The 15,892-nt window shown below is 33.7% G+C and overlaps 1 protein-coding gene across 3 annotated transcripts; it reads right to left on the reverse strand.

Annotated features, from left to right (window-relative positions):
* Nucleotides 1-6,387: 6,387 nt before the first annotated feature.
* On the reverse strand, nucleotides 6,388-12,039 carry LOC143539274 (protein DA1-related 1-like). 3 transcript variants are annotated; one of them, XM_077032626.1, is made up of 10 exons: nucleotides 11,935-12,039; nucleotides 11,753-11,867; nucleotides 11,498-11,710; nucleotides 10,402-10,591; nucleotides 10,198-10,318; nucleotides 10,019-10,102; nucleotides 9,002-9,334; nucleotides 8,038-8,106; nucleotides 7,759-7,933; nucleotides 6,388-6,722 (listed from the first exon to the last, which is right to left on the reverse strand). In XM_077032626.1, the coding sequence occupies exons 1-10, from the start codon at nucleotides 12,028-12,030 to the stop codon at nucleotides 6,388-6,390; spliced, it is 1,731 nt and encodes a 576-aa protein (XP_076888741.1). In that variant the 5' UTR covers nucleotides 12,031-12,039. The 3 variants fall into 3 exon arrangements, with proteins under 3 accessions (XP_076888741.1, XP_076888740.1, XP_076888739.1); XM_077032625.1 differs by having other exon boundaries at nucleotides 11,498-11,867; nucleotides 11,938-12,039; XM_077032624.1 differs by having other exon boundaries at nucleotides 11,498-11,867.
* Nucleotides 12,040-15,892: the final 3,853 nt, after the last annotated feature.

Consider the following 15,892-nt stretch of genomic DNA (forward strand, 5'->3'; position numbering starts at 1 on the left):
AACTATTTGATAGCGCGAGGAAATAGTTATCATGGTTCAATTCACCCCATTACATTAATTCCATCTACATGCGAAAACTTCCAACCATTTTGGATGATCACAAACTTAATCGCATATATTTTCATTGAATTATTTTTAAAAAGCCAAATTATTGTTAAGTCCAATTGCCAATATGAGTATTTTTTTTGTAAGCCCAAATGCACCCATATCTATACTCTACTCTAGATGTGCATTTCCTATTGACTTACGAAAAGAATTATACATAAAAATCATTATCATTGTAATGCCACTCCATGTCAAATAAAATACTTATGATTGTACCGGTGATGACTTATGATAATAGACTTGACCTACAATTTGAATAAGCTAAGATAATCATTGTTAAATTTTGAAACGAAATATTAAATTAAAAAGGAATGGAATATATTTACCTCAGTTTTTTTTGTTCACTTCTGCTATGTTGTTAAGTGTTAAAAGCACTTTCATTCATGAAATCAAGTTAAGTATCGACATTCTGGAAACAAAAAGAGAGAAGAATATTATGAAGTTGGGGTGATTTCTTAAAGTTTTAGCAAGTATTTGAAAACTGTATATACAAACCAGAAAACCAACTATATATCAATGTACGTAGATGGTTAAACAAAACTGATTTTACAGAAAATTAATCCCAGCCATCACACATGGCAAATGAGTAGTTTTAAGCAATATTTTTAACACAATCCGAGTTAAATAAATTTGAACCAATAAGAAAAACTGAAATGTTCCTAAAATAAAGGTATGAACATGATAACTTATATTTAACTTACATGAAGTTGTAAACAAAAATCCCACGCACTGACTACATCATATTTAAGTTCCAGTGTCATAACCAAATTAACCGAACCGAGGGTCGTTTACTAAAAAAAAAAAGGACTATCGCAATTATAAATCACCTTCCAAATTAAGCATATTTAGTGCAGAAGACCTCCAACATGATTTCAGTCAAAATGAGAAGTGATTACCCTGCTAACACAATTTTGTATATGTTGGCTCAATGTGATAGTAACAAAGGAAATAGGATCATATGTCATACTGGTAAATATGATCCAGATTGTCATTATAGCCTGCACCAATATGACAAAAAAAAGCACTAATCAGATAACATTTCAAATACATACACATGAACATGTTGCAGATTTATTATATTAAAAAAAAACATGTCTAAGAAAGGTTGGTGTTGTTACCTCCTAAGTCCTAATCCTGTCATAAACTTTCTAAACGGGACAAAATCTTGAATTAGCCCAAAAAAAGTCAGCATTGCAAAAAAAAAAAGAAATTCAACATCACATATCTAACCAGTTTGACCACATTTTTGATTATCCATAATACTCCAAATTACCACATCATCCTTGGCAGCCCCTGATGTAAACCAATTTACCCCTTATACTTTTATTATGTATTTAATTTATAGTGTAAATTTATAACATTTTTTATAGCTAAGAATTCAAGTAAAATTTAACAGAAAAACATTATTTCAAAACTTTTCTTTTCTTTTATTAATGATACAAACGAAAGTCAAATAAAGGTAATAGCATTACAATTGTATGTAGTTTAACTTAATGCAACTTTGATAAATCTAATTTGTTTGCAGAAAAAAAATATTCACATTTAAATAAAAACATCATTAGTTTCAAAACCATCTTAAGAATAAACAGGTGTTTAGGGACATTCTTCAATGTCTCATAAGACATCTTAGAATCTCTTTGTGATGGGCTTCACAAGTAATATAACATTAAAATTAATGCGCATTATGATATGTGTTGTTTTAATAAACTTAGGTTTACCAGGTCATGTATAGATTACAATAAAAATCCTAACTTTGTTATAGATTACAATCTAAATTGTTCATATACAGTATGATAGTGTAAATCATAACACTAATCTACTACTAAGAAAATGGATGCTTACCTTAATTGCAGTGTCCATAACTTTGGGTTAATCAATTGAATAAAACCAAGTCACACGTATCACTCATTGCTATTCAAATTTAGATTTCACTGTATGTGACAATAATCTAAAAAAACAGAACTGCAAATCTATTATTGTAACTGTAAATAAGAAAATAAGATGAAACGGCTTATCTGTAATTGTTGTCGCTCAACAACTGATGTGGAAAACGAATACATCCGCCATGAATCGCTACATTCGGCTTGGAAATTTAGGGTTTGCCAATAATATCCGTCAATAATCGTTGATAACGACAACATCGACTATCAGTTATGAAGCTCTCATAAAATTCGGATTAAGAATATCTGAGGAAAATCGTTGAAGAAGATTTTTGATTAAGAACATCGTGCGGTTGCCAAATAATTAGGGATTAAAACTGCTGTACTTCCTAAATCTACGTCCTGTGTTCTGGTTATGCCAGATGGCAAAATAATATGAGGTTAGAATTAAACAAGGGAGATGCTGTGAATAAGACACCTGTCAAAGAAAAGCTTGTGGGTGTAGATGTTGATTAGTTTTAAATAAGTTTATAGAATTATATCTTTATGGTTTTACAATGTTAAAGAAATATTTGTTGAGAGTCGATGTTAAAATTTCATTGGGTCGGTTTCAAAGTTTAGTGAAGGCTTTGGGTTTGGGCCTATATTAATTGTAATCTTTGCACCTTGAAATAACATTGTTGCAAGTCCTTCATTGCTAGGACCGAACAAATACATGGTTGGTAGCATAGCTTAGGTTTGTGAGTACTGATGGATTGCATGAAGAGTTCTTCTTGATGAGGATTCTAATTTGTATCACCTCATTTTGGTTGAAGTCAGTCGTGGTTTCGATTGCTCAAGACAACCGTGAGTAGCTTTTTTATTTTGGGGCGATTGTGGTCGGGATCTCGTCACATGGTTTGTCTTAAGTACCAAAGGTAAAAATTGTTATTGGGCTAATCACTAGGTTACTTACCTACTGCTTTGGGCCAAGCAGTGGGCTGATTATTGGCTGTTGAATGTTGGATTTTGTGCCCTGTTTTTGTTTTTGTTTTTTGTTTTTTTAAAGTTTTGGAATATCGGTTTGCTTTCTAAATTCGGGTTTGACTATTAATTATCAGTCTTGCGTTGAGGAACTGCATTTTGTGATATTTCATTGTTTCAGGTCAAGATTTGTCAGCATGATTTATCCGTTTATTTTCAGTCACTTGATTTATTGGTTATTGCAAGTTTGATACTATTCAGTAGAATAGCTGTTAAGTTCATATTCATGCCATTGCTATGCCTGTTTATTGTTTCTGATTTACTCCTGTTTGTTCTTGTTATAACTGAAGACAGGAGGTTGTGATCGGAATGTTCGATGGTTATGCATTTTGGTTAATTGGTTTGTCAAAATGAACTTGCATGTGGTACTGATGATGGATATAACATGGAGAAATTGGAACAACGGGTGTGCTGGTGATAATGTAACTGGAAAAGGAGTTTAGTGGCAGGTCATGTGAACTATTGCTCGTTTAAAAGATCTTTTGGTTAAGGTTTGTGTTAACTGATCTTGTGTACGGTCATAAAACCCTTGGTACCGCTTGCTTTCCATGAAAGCTCTACTACTATATAACTGTTTGCCTGTTAGTTGGTCTGGAACTATGATTGTTCGTTTGGAATCATGAAGCTATTTCTTGTACGGTGGCGATCAATGGTACAACATTTGAGGGCATATAGAGTTTTGTGCTGGGTAAAGACATTTTCCAGTGATTGACGATCGGGGATTTATTCCATGGAGTGTTCGGTTGAGATAATAGGGATGAACTGGGCATTGTTGTCTTGGTGGGGCTGCATGGAGGTGTGGACATTTTTTAGAGTTGATGTCCAAAATTAGTAAATTTTGCTTCTGAGGATGTGTCCTAGTGATGCATTGGGACTCAGTGGAAGACATTGAAGACTCTTAGGTTAGAGATTCTGTTTTGTTACATTTTTTTGTCACCTACTTCAATGAATCATTGATGAATATGTTATTGAAGATTTTTGTGAGTAGTAAAAATTCTAGGTTCGTTGTATTGAGTGGAGCTAAGTAGATGCATTAGTCATGAATTATAGAGCCATAGGGATACCAACTTGAGCATATTCGAAGTTTACATCTAGGACGGGGATTTGGTAATAGCGGGAATGGCGAGGGATGTTTAAGCACAATTACAAAGTGACGTTGGGTTAAGGGAGGTTTAAGCACAATTACAAAGTGACGTTGGGTTTTGAGACTAGAATTATGAAATTCTATTTTTACTTAAAAATAAGCAATTTGATATGATACAACTATCAATTTTGTTATAAAAAATGGCATTTAAGAACACCCCTAACGTTATCCACTTTTTACTTACATATTTGCCGGCCACAATTATCATTTTTATTATAAAACGAAGCAATTTATAACCATATAATATACTAATGGTATATTGGTTTTTAATGATCCCAACTATTGTCTTTTGGTCACCGCTAGTCCTAACTAATGAATTGGCTACTAATGGTCCCAACTTTTAAAGTATTTGTTCCTAACAATCCGCGACTAACTCAATTTTTTCCCAAAAACTCAACATTTTCATCCCAAACATCTTGGTAACTTTGTATCGGACCTTTAGGAACCTTTTTCTAGTAAAAGCCCCAATTATTGAGGTCGCTGGAAATCTTAGAACCATTGTCGGAATCGGTTGATGGTGCTCAAGTGGTGGTAGTTGGTTAGTGGTGAGTCAATTGGCGGTGGTTGCGGTGTTCAAGTTGGTGTTTTCCGGCAACAAATTTGAATTTTCTGGCCAAAAACGTTTTCCCGACGACCTGAAACTAACGGCGTTAGGATTCTGTTAGTCGTGGACCATTAGGAACAAATACTTTGAAAGTTGGGACCATCAGTAGCCAATTCATTATTGGACCAACAGTGACCAAAAGACAATAGTTGGAACCATTAATTAAAAACCAATATATCTATACTAATACCATCCACTTTTAACTTGTATACCTTTTGTCATTTGATGTATCACAATTATCATTATATATATTACAATTTTGGGAGTTTTTAGGCTTTTAAAGTTGTACCTTATGTTTTAGGGGTTCTATGTATTGTTTAGTGTTTACATCTGAATTTAACGAGTTAACACGTTGCAACGCATTTGTGTGGTTGAATGTTTTTGTCTATTTTTCCCGTTTAACGGCCCCATTGCAACATGTAGATGTTAAGTTTATTTTTTTTTCTATATTTTATATTTTGGTCTAATTTCTATATGTTAACGCGATGCAACGAGCATGTGTGGTTCGACGTTTTTACGTCTACTGTTTGTTCAATTTTCTTAATGGTTGACGTTAGTTACTGGCTACGGGAGAGGGGATGACGAACGAAGGCAGTGGTGATAACTTCATGCTTTCGAGTGGAGTGGATAAGTAAATACATGGTTTTACACCTCCGCCGCAACGCAGGAGTGTGTTAATAATAGTTTTCTTATAAAAATAGACAATTTATAATGTATTAGATTTGCCATCCACTTTTTACTTTGTACAACAAAAGTGCACACCTTTGGTAAAAATACGTGTTACATATTGTTCGCTACAAAATACTTGTATAAAGTTGTAAAAAATAATATTATTTTAGATTCATTATAGTGTTTTATAAGTTATGATTTTTAACATGCCCAACACTACAATGTAAAAGATTCATCATGTTCCAATCACCTTAACTTGTCTAAACTGCCAATTGGTAACAAGACAACTTTGCTAGTTTTCACTAAAATATTTTAAACACCCACTTTACATTCATTTATATAAAGCAGTCGCCTGCCTTGTAAAACAACCAAAAGAAAACACATGTTTTTCTATATATAGATTCCTTTTTTTCCCTATACACACATATACATATATACATGTATGCATATATATGTATATATAGACGTCAGGGAGGGTTTATTTTGAGAACTATGGTGGGTTTTGAGAACCGCAAGGAACTCGTCCAAACCTCAAAACTTTTTTCTCTTCTTTTTTCATATGCATTATATGCTAATAATAACTATAAATATAAAAATAAAAAACAAAATAACATAAGTCGACTTCTTATAGATGTGTATCTGCGTTCGCAAAAAAATGTGGGTTTGATGATTACATATGTAACTTTTACTGTTCACATATCTTTTGCAACCACGGTTACACATCACACATGTGTAAGAAGTCAATTACACATGTTTTTTTTCCCCTATAATTAGTATATAATACATATGAAAAGAAAAAAGGTTTGATGTTTTGCACAAGCTTCTTGTGTTTCTCAAAACTCACTCTAGTTCTCAGAATATCCTGATCCTATGACGTGTGTGTCTATATATATATATATATATATGTTTATGAACATTTCTGTAATTCCAAGTGTGAATAATTCTTTACACTTTAGTTTAACCTATAACGGAAACCTTCCAGTAAGTCGAATATGATCAAGGGTACTTCTAAGCCCGTATTTAAGAACCGATTTGTTACCCTCTCTAAACCCGTCTCCATAAACTGTAGATGAATCTGATTCAATCTGGTGTTTAAAAAACTCACCAAGTTTCTTCTCAAAATCCGATCTTTTCCCCTTTTTTGATGACTCGGCAGCAGGTGCGGTTGAAGAAGATGATGCTGACATGAACGCAATATTTGTACCACCAGAACCCGCCATTATTTCTGAGTCTAGCCACATGTGAGCCAACACTTGACAGATTCCTTCTTCTACATTAGGTGGAAGATTCGAGTATCCTGTGTGTTGATGTGATTATAAGCTTTAAACGAGTCGAGTTGTGTTTTATCTCAAACGGGTCATATAAAAAAACTTTAGCTAAAAGGGAACGTGACAAAAAAAGTTGAAAGTTAACTAAAGTTTTTCTTTAATACAAAAACTTAGATTATCATTGTAGTGATATTATTTTTATAATTAGAACAAAACAAGAAAGAGTAGGCCTGTAAATGAACCGAACATTCAATGAACATTTCATGTACAGTTGGCTGGATGTTCGTTTATTTAAGAAGCTAACAGACACGAACAAAGAAATTTGTTCATTTAGTTAATAAACGAGCATAAATGCATGTCTTGTTTGTTCTTTTATGTCTGATAACGTTCTTTATTTAAATTCGTTTATTTCCGGTCAATTGCGTTTGTTTATGTTTGTTTAAGTTCGATCGTTTACTTCTGTCAATATATTCATCTAAAAACTTTTGGCGCATTACAGCTTAGTCTAGTATTAATAACATTTTGGGCCCAATACATTGCTCTTCACATTACTTTTAACTAATTGTTGCTCAGTTATATTCTTTTATCTATGTTCAACTCTGTTTGTTCGTGAACCGCTCGTTTGTAATGTTAACGAACGAACACGAACAAGAAAACCCTATTCATTTAACTGTTCATGTTCAACCATTTGTTCTGTTAAAGTCTAATGAGCAAACAGGAACATGCTCTTTGGGTTCTCTTGGTCCGTTTACAAGCCTATAAAATAGTCGTTCACTGTGAGCAGAGGCGCTTTCAACCCATTTTTAACAGACCAAACTGAGCTGCGTTTTATTTCAAATGGGTCAAATTATGAAACTTTAGCTAAAGGGTAACGAGCCAAACAGGTTAAAAGTCACCTAGCCTTTATTTTTTTATTATTCTATATTACACATTAATTATTCACCAAAAATTAAAAAAAAGGGACAAAAAAGTGTTTGTGGGTCAACCTCAACCCGACTGACCCATCTTGCAAATTTTTTATGTTGAGATATCAGAAAAACGAACACGAAAGTAAAAAGGTCAAACCTTTAAGGCGGAGCCACGCATGCATCGTTTCATGAGCGAGTATCGAACCGGTCAATAACCGAGGGAGACTATATAATATAAGAATAGCTGTCACTTCACATCGACGAACTAGCTTATACGGCTCTGTAAGCATGTCCACCATCCGCCCTGCCCCGACCTTTGGACGCCTTATTATCTAATATTCATATATAAATAAAAAAAAAATTAAAAAAGGAAAAAAAGAAAACAATAATAATAAGAAGACGACGGATAATTAAAGGTTAAAGTAAGCATTCATACAGTGGTGATGGTTTGTTCTTCGGATAAGCAAAGCCCTCTAGTTTCGGGCATATGATGATGACCTTGGCCCTGACCATGACATCAGAAAATAATTCAATTAAAAGGTAAAAATGAAAATGGGTTGTAAACTAGCAGAGCTGGGATACTCGAGATTGGTTTGCTAAAGGCTCGAATTGAGCTAGGCTTAAACTAGAGCCTGAGCGTGACAATGACATATTGAGAAACTTGTGACCCTAAACAAGCTGTTATATATATAGTTTATATTTAACATATCAAAAATATATTTCCATGATGATTATTAATAAGAAAAATACCCAAAAAAACCTACTTTATGTTTGTTTTACAAAAGTCCCTCAACAATTATTTTGCATATCAAAGTCTCTCTACATGCTAAATTTGATCAAAAATCGTGAAGTTTTTCCTTTAAAACAACTTAGAACCCAGTGGCGGATCTATGTGGGGGCCAAGGGGTTGCCCTGGATACCCCTCAACTTTCTTGGCGAAGTGCAATTTTATGTATTGTATACCCTAAGACTTTAAGATCCACCACATCTAAATTGTTTTGAAAACAAGTAGGTTAAGAAAAATATAAGCACATCTAAATTGTATATAAAACAGCCTGAGGTATCTGCTCCAAGTAGTTTATTTTCACCATTTTATTCAAATTTAGTAGAGCAACTTTGATGTGAAAGAAAATGATGACAGACTTTTGTGAGAAAAATTACAAAATATGTTGCTCTTTAATGATATTAGCCTTATCAAAAGACTAAAGTCATAATAAAAATAATTAGCTAAAATGCATTATATTACACATAATATTATAATTCTAAATACATATAAAAATAATTATAAGTGTATATAAATAAAATGAGTTAGCATTTAACAACCAAGCTGAGCTCAAGTTATAGAAATAAAGCTCTAAACCAGGTGCGCTTAAATTATTTATTTTCAAGAACTTACTCACATTTTTTTCACCTTCCATGGCTTCATTTAGGGCTTGTCTCTCAACCAACAATAATGGAACTTGTTGCTCAATTTTCATATTTAATCCATCATAAAAATCTTGAATTTCAAGGTAAAGTGGTTGGCATACATGAGTATCCATAATTGCAGAGTCCAAACACTCCAAGCATAATTTTCTACCATCATCTAGTAACAAATATTTCGTGTCTCGTGATTCCATTCGTTCACAACTGCAACATCGTGGGGTCCGGTCATGCTCGTGCGACGGACAGTATTTTTGTTGCCAAAAAGGGTGTGCCCGGTATTCGATTAAACCGGCTGCGTTTGTTGGAATCTATACGAATCATGAAAATGCTAAGTTAAATTTTTTCATACATATAAATATTGGGGGGGGGGGGGGGTACTTGACACGAAAATAGTCAGGTTTTGGGTTGTTGTAACTGTTTGATAAACGTGTTGTGTGCGGGTTGACCTGTATTAAACAGGTTACCAGTTGACCCATTTGACTTGTTTAGGTAAATGGGTTAAACGAGTCAAATGTGTTAACATGTTTTGACTCATTTGGATAAATGGGTTAAACTTGTTGGGTTTGGATTGACCTGTTTGACCCGTTTAATAAAACAGGATGACCTGTTAACACGTTTGACTCGTTTAGATAAATGGGTTAAATGGGTAGTGTTTGGGTTGAGCTGTTTGACCCATTTAATTAAACAGGTGACATGTTAACATGTTGACACGTTTGACTCGTTTAGATAAATGGGTTAGGTGGTGTTCGGGTTGACATGTGTGACCCGTTTACTTAAACAGGTGACCTGTCTACCCACTAACACGTTTGACTCGTTTAGATATATGGGTTAAACAGGTCGTGTTCAGGTTGACCTGTTTTCAACAGGTGACCCATCGACCTGTTAACACGCTTGACTCGTTTTATTAAATGGAATAAAGGGTCAAACAGGTTTATTTAACATCCCTAATATAACAAAATAATGACAATTTGAAGACCTTAAGGTAAACTTACAAAGTTCTTGCAAACATCACATTTCGGGTGATGATGTTCTTTATAACACGATTTGTGAAACTGACGGTTTTCCGACATCGAGAACTACATATGCAAAAAAAAAAAACATAAAACATTTTCCGGGTCAATTCATTTCTCGATCAAATCTCATTTAAAAAAATTATCGAGTTGACTCTGACCTCGTGATCCGAAATTGGTAAATTGCATGTGTGGCAACGGAAGCATTCAGGATGCCATGATCCTCCCATGCAGTTTAAAAACCTCTCGTGCCCAATTTCTGTATTGCAACCTATACATATCCTGCAATTTATATCATCCGCCATTTATTTCGCATACTTGTTATGTAAAACATGAATTAATATTAATTGTTAATAAAGTAAAACCTGTATCCTCCGGGATAAAAATATGGCACTGGCGGAAATGCACCTCCGTGGTGGTTATGTGGCGGCGAGTGGTGAATTTGTGGTGGTGAGGGATGGTTTCGTGGCGGAGAGGGATGGTTTCGTGGTGGAGAGGGTGCGTTTAAACTTTCTTGAAGAGCTTTTGCAAGTTGTTCGTTTTCTTCTTCATCATCTAAAACATAATTAGAATATATACACACGTTATAAAATGTTATAATGTTATATGAATTACTATATTTTACATGCTAAAAAAGAATGTAAAAAAGGTTTTCGGAACGGGGGGGCTTTGTGGGGTCCATGCTCCATTGACCCTACCAGTAGATTTTGCTGCGAGTGGAATTTTACTAGGTATCTTTGTTTGTAAACATGTTAAATATTTATGTTATTTGGATTAACTATACTTTAAAATTAATAAAGAAAAAATGAAAGGTTTTTTATTAGAGAGTCTCAGTGGGACCCACCTTCCCCAAACCCTACAATAGCTTTTGTTATGAGTGGATTTTACTGGGTATCTTTGTTTGTAAATAGGGGGGCTAAACCGGAAGTGTTCGATGGTTGATAGTTTCAAGTGTTCAACTGACACTAACCCGAAAATCATGCTAAACATGTGAACCCGAACACTAAATGAATATTCGCGGGTTGACACGAACACGGCCTGTTTAACCCGAACTTTTTTATTTTTCATATTTTTTTCCGCATATCAATACTTTAAAATCATAATTTTACAACAAAAGAGTATAGATGTATACAAAACAATGACATTTTAATTAAAATCTTACGTCAATTTTGTTTTTCAAGTTTAAATTTTGACATTCAATTAAGCCACTAAACACATTTTAAAAAATTAACGATTTAGACGGGTCAATCCGCAAACCTGCTGGGTTGACACGAACACGACCAGTTTAGCTAAACATGTTGGCGGGTTCGACCCGACCCCGTTTATACTAAACCCAAACCTGCGAGTTTTGTGTTATTTAGAAATGCATGCCTTTGTTGCATACATATTAATCTTTGTATGCATATTGTTCTTTTTGGAATCATTGAAAATAAAAAAAAATAATAATAAATTTATACTCACTTATTGGTTTTTTTCCTTTATTGTCTTCTTCTGATAGATAACTTGATTCTGTTTCATCATCTTCTGGTGATGAAATTGTCTGGTTTTGATCTTCTTCTTCTGATGAAACTGAATGTTCATCATCATCAACATTATCGTCATCATCAAGATCATCATCATGTTCATCATCATTTTTATCATCATCATCATCATCATCATCATCTTCATAATGTTCTTCATCATCATCATCATCATCATCATCATCATCATCATTACTATTATCATGATCAACTTCTTCAACAGTCGAGACAATACTACGCGCGTCTTCTTCTAGAAGCGAAAGTGCGATCGCGCGATCGATTTCTTCGCTATCGAAGTCCGATAGCGCGTCCTACGTTTATAACAAACATTGAAGTATGAACATTAAAATACAGAAATTATTGTAAAGAACATCATACCACTGTCGTTTGAGGATACATTTGATCTCTTCCATGATGTTTGCCTAATTTATTGCTTGAACTGAATCCTTTAAGAATCTTGGTTAACCAGCCCATGAATCTTTTTCTGCATATGAAATTAATCATTTTATCACCAAGAAAGTCATTTTTCTTTCAGGCAATTGAAGAACACGGAGATTTAATGATTACTAAGGCATGATTGGTCTCAACATCTACCAACCGAATCTATAACATAAACAAAAGGATTAACTAATGAATTATAGAAAATGAAAATTGAATAAAATAACCATTTTCCAGACAGACTTTGTCTGTTGCTCAGAGATGATCCAAACCTAACCTCCAAAAACTCAATAAATTAACCTTAACAGACTCATCAAATTGATAGAAACCATTAAGTAATAAAAAAAATAAAAATCACAAAGCACTAACCTTCAAAAGCTCAAAGAATTTGCAGAAAGCATGAAACTTGATGGATCCAAATATCACTTGAATACACCAATCAAGATTCCACATTCCAATTATGCCGTAAACAAGATCTTGATTGAAACCTACGCCAAGCCGATTATCTGGGTGTGGGCCCTTCTGCACCAATTTTATATAATTAGAACATTACATTGCATGGCCAAATTCCAATTCAAGTTTATTCATCATCAAGTGATGACAGACACAGGGAAACAACAGAACAATAAGTTATTATATTACATTATTATGATGTGTATTGTTTCTTATAATATTAATTAAAATGAAAACAATTGAGTATTTTTTGTGGTGGGTTAGTGGGTCGGTGGAGAGGATGCAAAAAAGTCACTTGCACGCTTGCGCTGCATCTTACTTTTTCGCAAAAGTCACTGTTGTACATATTCTTCTTGATATGATTCATTACATAATAAAAATACAATATGATAAAAAAAAAACCTTGTCATTAGCTAAATATAGTCTAATTCAATTCAACAAATTACAACGTAATCATTCACACATTCTAGTCACGATTGGCTCAACTGTTTTGGAGGCCTATAACAAAATTTGGGGCCTTTATCCAAACTTCATTAGTTTAAAGTTTAAACCTTCCGTTATTCGACTTGTTTAAAAACCTTTAATTCCGACTAAAGCATTCAGTTAGTTCCATATAGTTTAAGGCTAGAATTGTAAAAACTTTTTAGTAGAAAAGAACAAATAAAGAAACATCACTAGGGAAGATTAAGCTAAGGGGTTGGGACCTATAAATAGGTAAATCCAACCACGCAGAAATCTCTCTAGAATGATAGGCCATCTCGAAGTGCACACCGATGTGGATCGAGCTTAACCATATGTATGCATGCATGTATGAAATCTTGTACTCATTCGGTTATCGTTAATGAAACAATCATTCGACTCGATTATCGTTTTATTTACGTCTCATTTGATCTATTATATGTGATGTATTTAGTTGCGACTAGGTCCTGACTCGAGTAACGTTTTCACAAAACCCTTGACGGCTAAGACTGAACCTCCAAAGGAGGTCAAAGCTGAATCATCATCAAATCCTATCCCCACCAAAAACTGCAAAGCCTCAAAACGTAATTACTATGCTCTAACCAACTCAACTCCTACACAAGCCCGTGACCCTCAAAAGTCAAACCCAAACCAACAAAGAAGCTGTACATCGGACCACATCCTTTATGTAGCACGTGCTGGTATCATCATCCTATTATCTCGCCATGTCGTCAATGTTCCAATTTTCATCGTTATGGTCATGTTACCAACGTATCCCTTGGTTTATCGTAAACCCAACTCAACCCACCTATGGCTCAAGCCATTGCTGCAGCTTTTGCTCAACCCAATACCAAGCCGTATACCCTTTACCCGATCATTCCCGACATATCGAGCTTGCAACAATTGTGGTGATCCTAGTAATCTTCGCAATGCATGCCCTAGACTTGTATATGCGAATCAAGCTCAAGTCTATCCAAATCAAGTTAACCCAAGTTAAATCTACCAAATCTAAATCTATCAAACCCAAGAACCGCAAGCTGAAGTTCATCAGGCCCATTTCAATCAAATTCCATTCATGCAACCCATCCAAGCCCAGTTTACTCAAATTATTCCAACCCAACCAAACCAAAATACTCAAAATTCTTAAAGATCAAATCCTTCAATGTGCTCAAGGCCAGATGTTCCAAGTCAACAACAGCTAAAGATTTAAGCTACTCAAAGAGTTTCATCATTTGCAACATTCTATTTTGTTGGTATTTCTTTTAAGTATTGTAACGACTCTTTCTTATTTATAGTAGTATCACATTAAAGTTCTTATGTTTAACTCATTCCTATCTCAAGTTTATTTATATCAAGTCTAATTCAACTACCATCATTATTCATTTACCCTCATCTATATTTTTCAATTATTCTCAAATTAACGGCCTATGAACATTTACCTTAAGCATTCATTCCTCATTGAAACAGGGCTATGAGCATGTCTATGATCATAGCTAACTATTAGAAGTCGTATGTACTATAATATAACATTTTGTTAATTTAACTATCCAAACTCAATTCATATAATCTTGTTCAAACCTATATACCTGACTTTAAAGGATTCATCATCACGATATTTGTAATCTTTATACATTTTCTTGTGTTTATTCTCATTTCAAGATTGTTTGTGATTTTTATATATAACAAAGACTTTCTTTATTTTAAACCCGAATGTTCACTTAATACATTTTTGATGATGTGTTGTATATTTGTAACGATATTCTTTATTTTTATTTATTAAGTTTATCAAAGTTCACCGGTTACCTTATTTTCCCTCAAAGGTATATATTATTGACAATTTATGTTTTTATAACCCGCACAATGGGATGAATTATGTGGACCATCCAATGATAAAGATAATCATGTTCGAAACATAATTATCCAAGTTCTCGTATGGAAATCATAGTATGTACGATTACATGTCATAACTTAGAACAGAAGGTGCTTTTGGGTAACGATACAAATGTAAAAATGGTAAGGACATGATGTATATGCCGCCGACACATCTTATATATAAGTGTCCATATTTTATTTCCATTTGGAACTTTTCTCTAGGTCACGCAAAGTTCTATTTTATGTTAATTTAAAATTGTTATTATGAAAAATTCTTAGAAAATTCTTTTATTTTATTTAACCAAATTTTTTCGTAGTTTTTTCTTAACTTCGGGACAAAATTTTCAAAAGTAGGGAATACTGTGACATTCGTAAATTTCGGTTTATTTGTTTACTCGACCCAGGCTTGTATTTGGATTCTTATTATTAATGAAATGACAATAAATAAGTTGCTTAATTGTGTAAAAAAGGATCCAAATATGTCAAAAAAACGAAATCGAGTGTTTATTAGTAGTTCATGTTATTTAATTTATTTTATATTGTTTTGAAGTTTAACATGTTAAAATCTCCTAAAAATATGTATTTTGGCAAAAAAAAAAAGACATTTCTGGAAACTATAGGGACCAAATATGTCAAAAATGGAAGTCTGGCGGAAACTACCTTGCCGCATATAGGGACCAAATATGTCAAAAATGGAAGTCTGGTGGAAACTACCTTGCCGCATCACACGACGAGAGTGGCTAGGTCGGCCACACGACGCGGCCGAGGGTCTGTAGCATATCAGATTTGTTTTGGTTCGTGTTTTAGCTCGTTTTTGACTCGTTTATCTCTTAATCTTCATCATAATCTCTTCTAATGTTCAAATATTTGGTTATAGAATATTCCCTAGCATAATCTATCGTTTATCTACTAATTATATAATCTAATCTAAGATTATTATCAAGTTTGAGTGTTTATCTTGTTCATATTTGAGTTTTAAACAAAATTTAGTGATTTGTTGATAAACACTAACCCTAAATCCTCTTCCAATATAAATTAATGTATGTTATCATTAATTCTCAGCTATATACTCATAAACCTCCTCCTCTTTCACGAATTCAAGATCTAGCTCAGG

This window comes from Bidens hawaiensis, unplaced genomic scaffold (assembly GCF_021521415.1).
Source record: "Bidens hawaiensis isolate Kalapana, Puna unplaced genomic scaffold, B.hawaiensis_p1.1 tig00011858_1, whole genome shotgun sequence".
Classification (NCBI taxonomy): domain Eukaryota; kingdom Viridiplantae; phylum Streptophyta; class Magnoliopsida; order Asterales; family Asteraceae; genus Bidens; species Bidens hawaiensis.

Coding starts and splice junctions, on each gene's coding strand:
- LOC143539274 (XM_077032624.1), bottom strand. CDS start 12,030: ATGGGCTGGTTAACCAAGATTCTTAAAGGATTCAGTTCAAGCAATAAA. Junction 11,868..11,934: donor TGTATCCTCAAACGACAGTG/GTATGATGTTCT, acceptor TTATAAACGTAG/GACGCGCTATCGGACTTCGA. Junction 9,335..10,018: donor GTGATGTTTGCAAGAACTTT/GTAAGTTTACCT, acceptor TGATTCGTATAG/ATTCCAACAAACGCAGCCGG.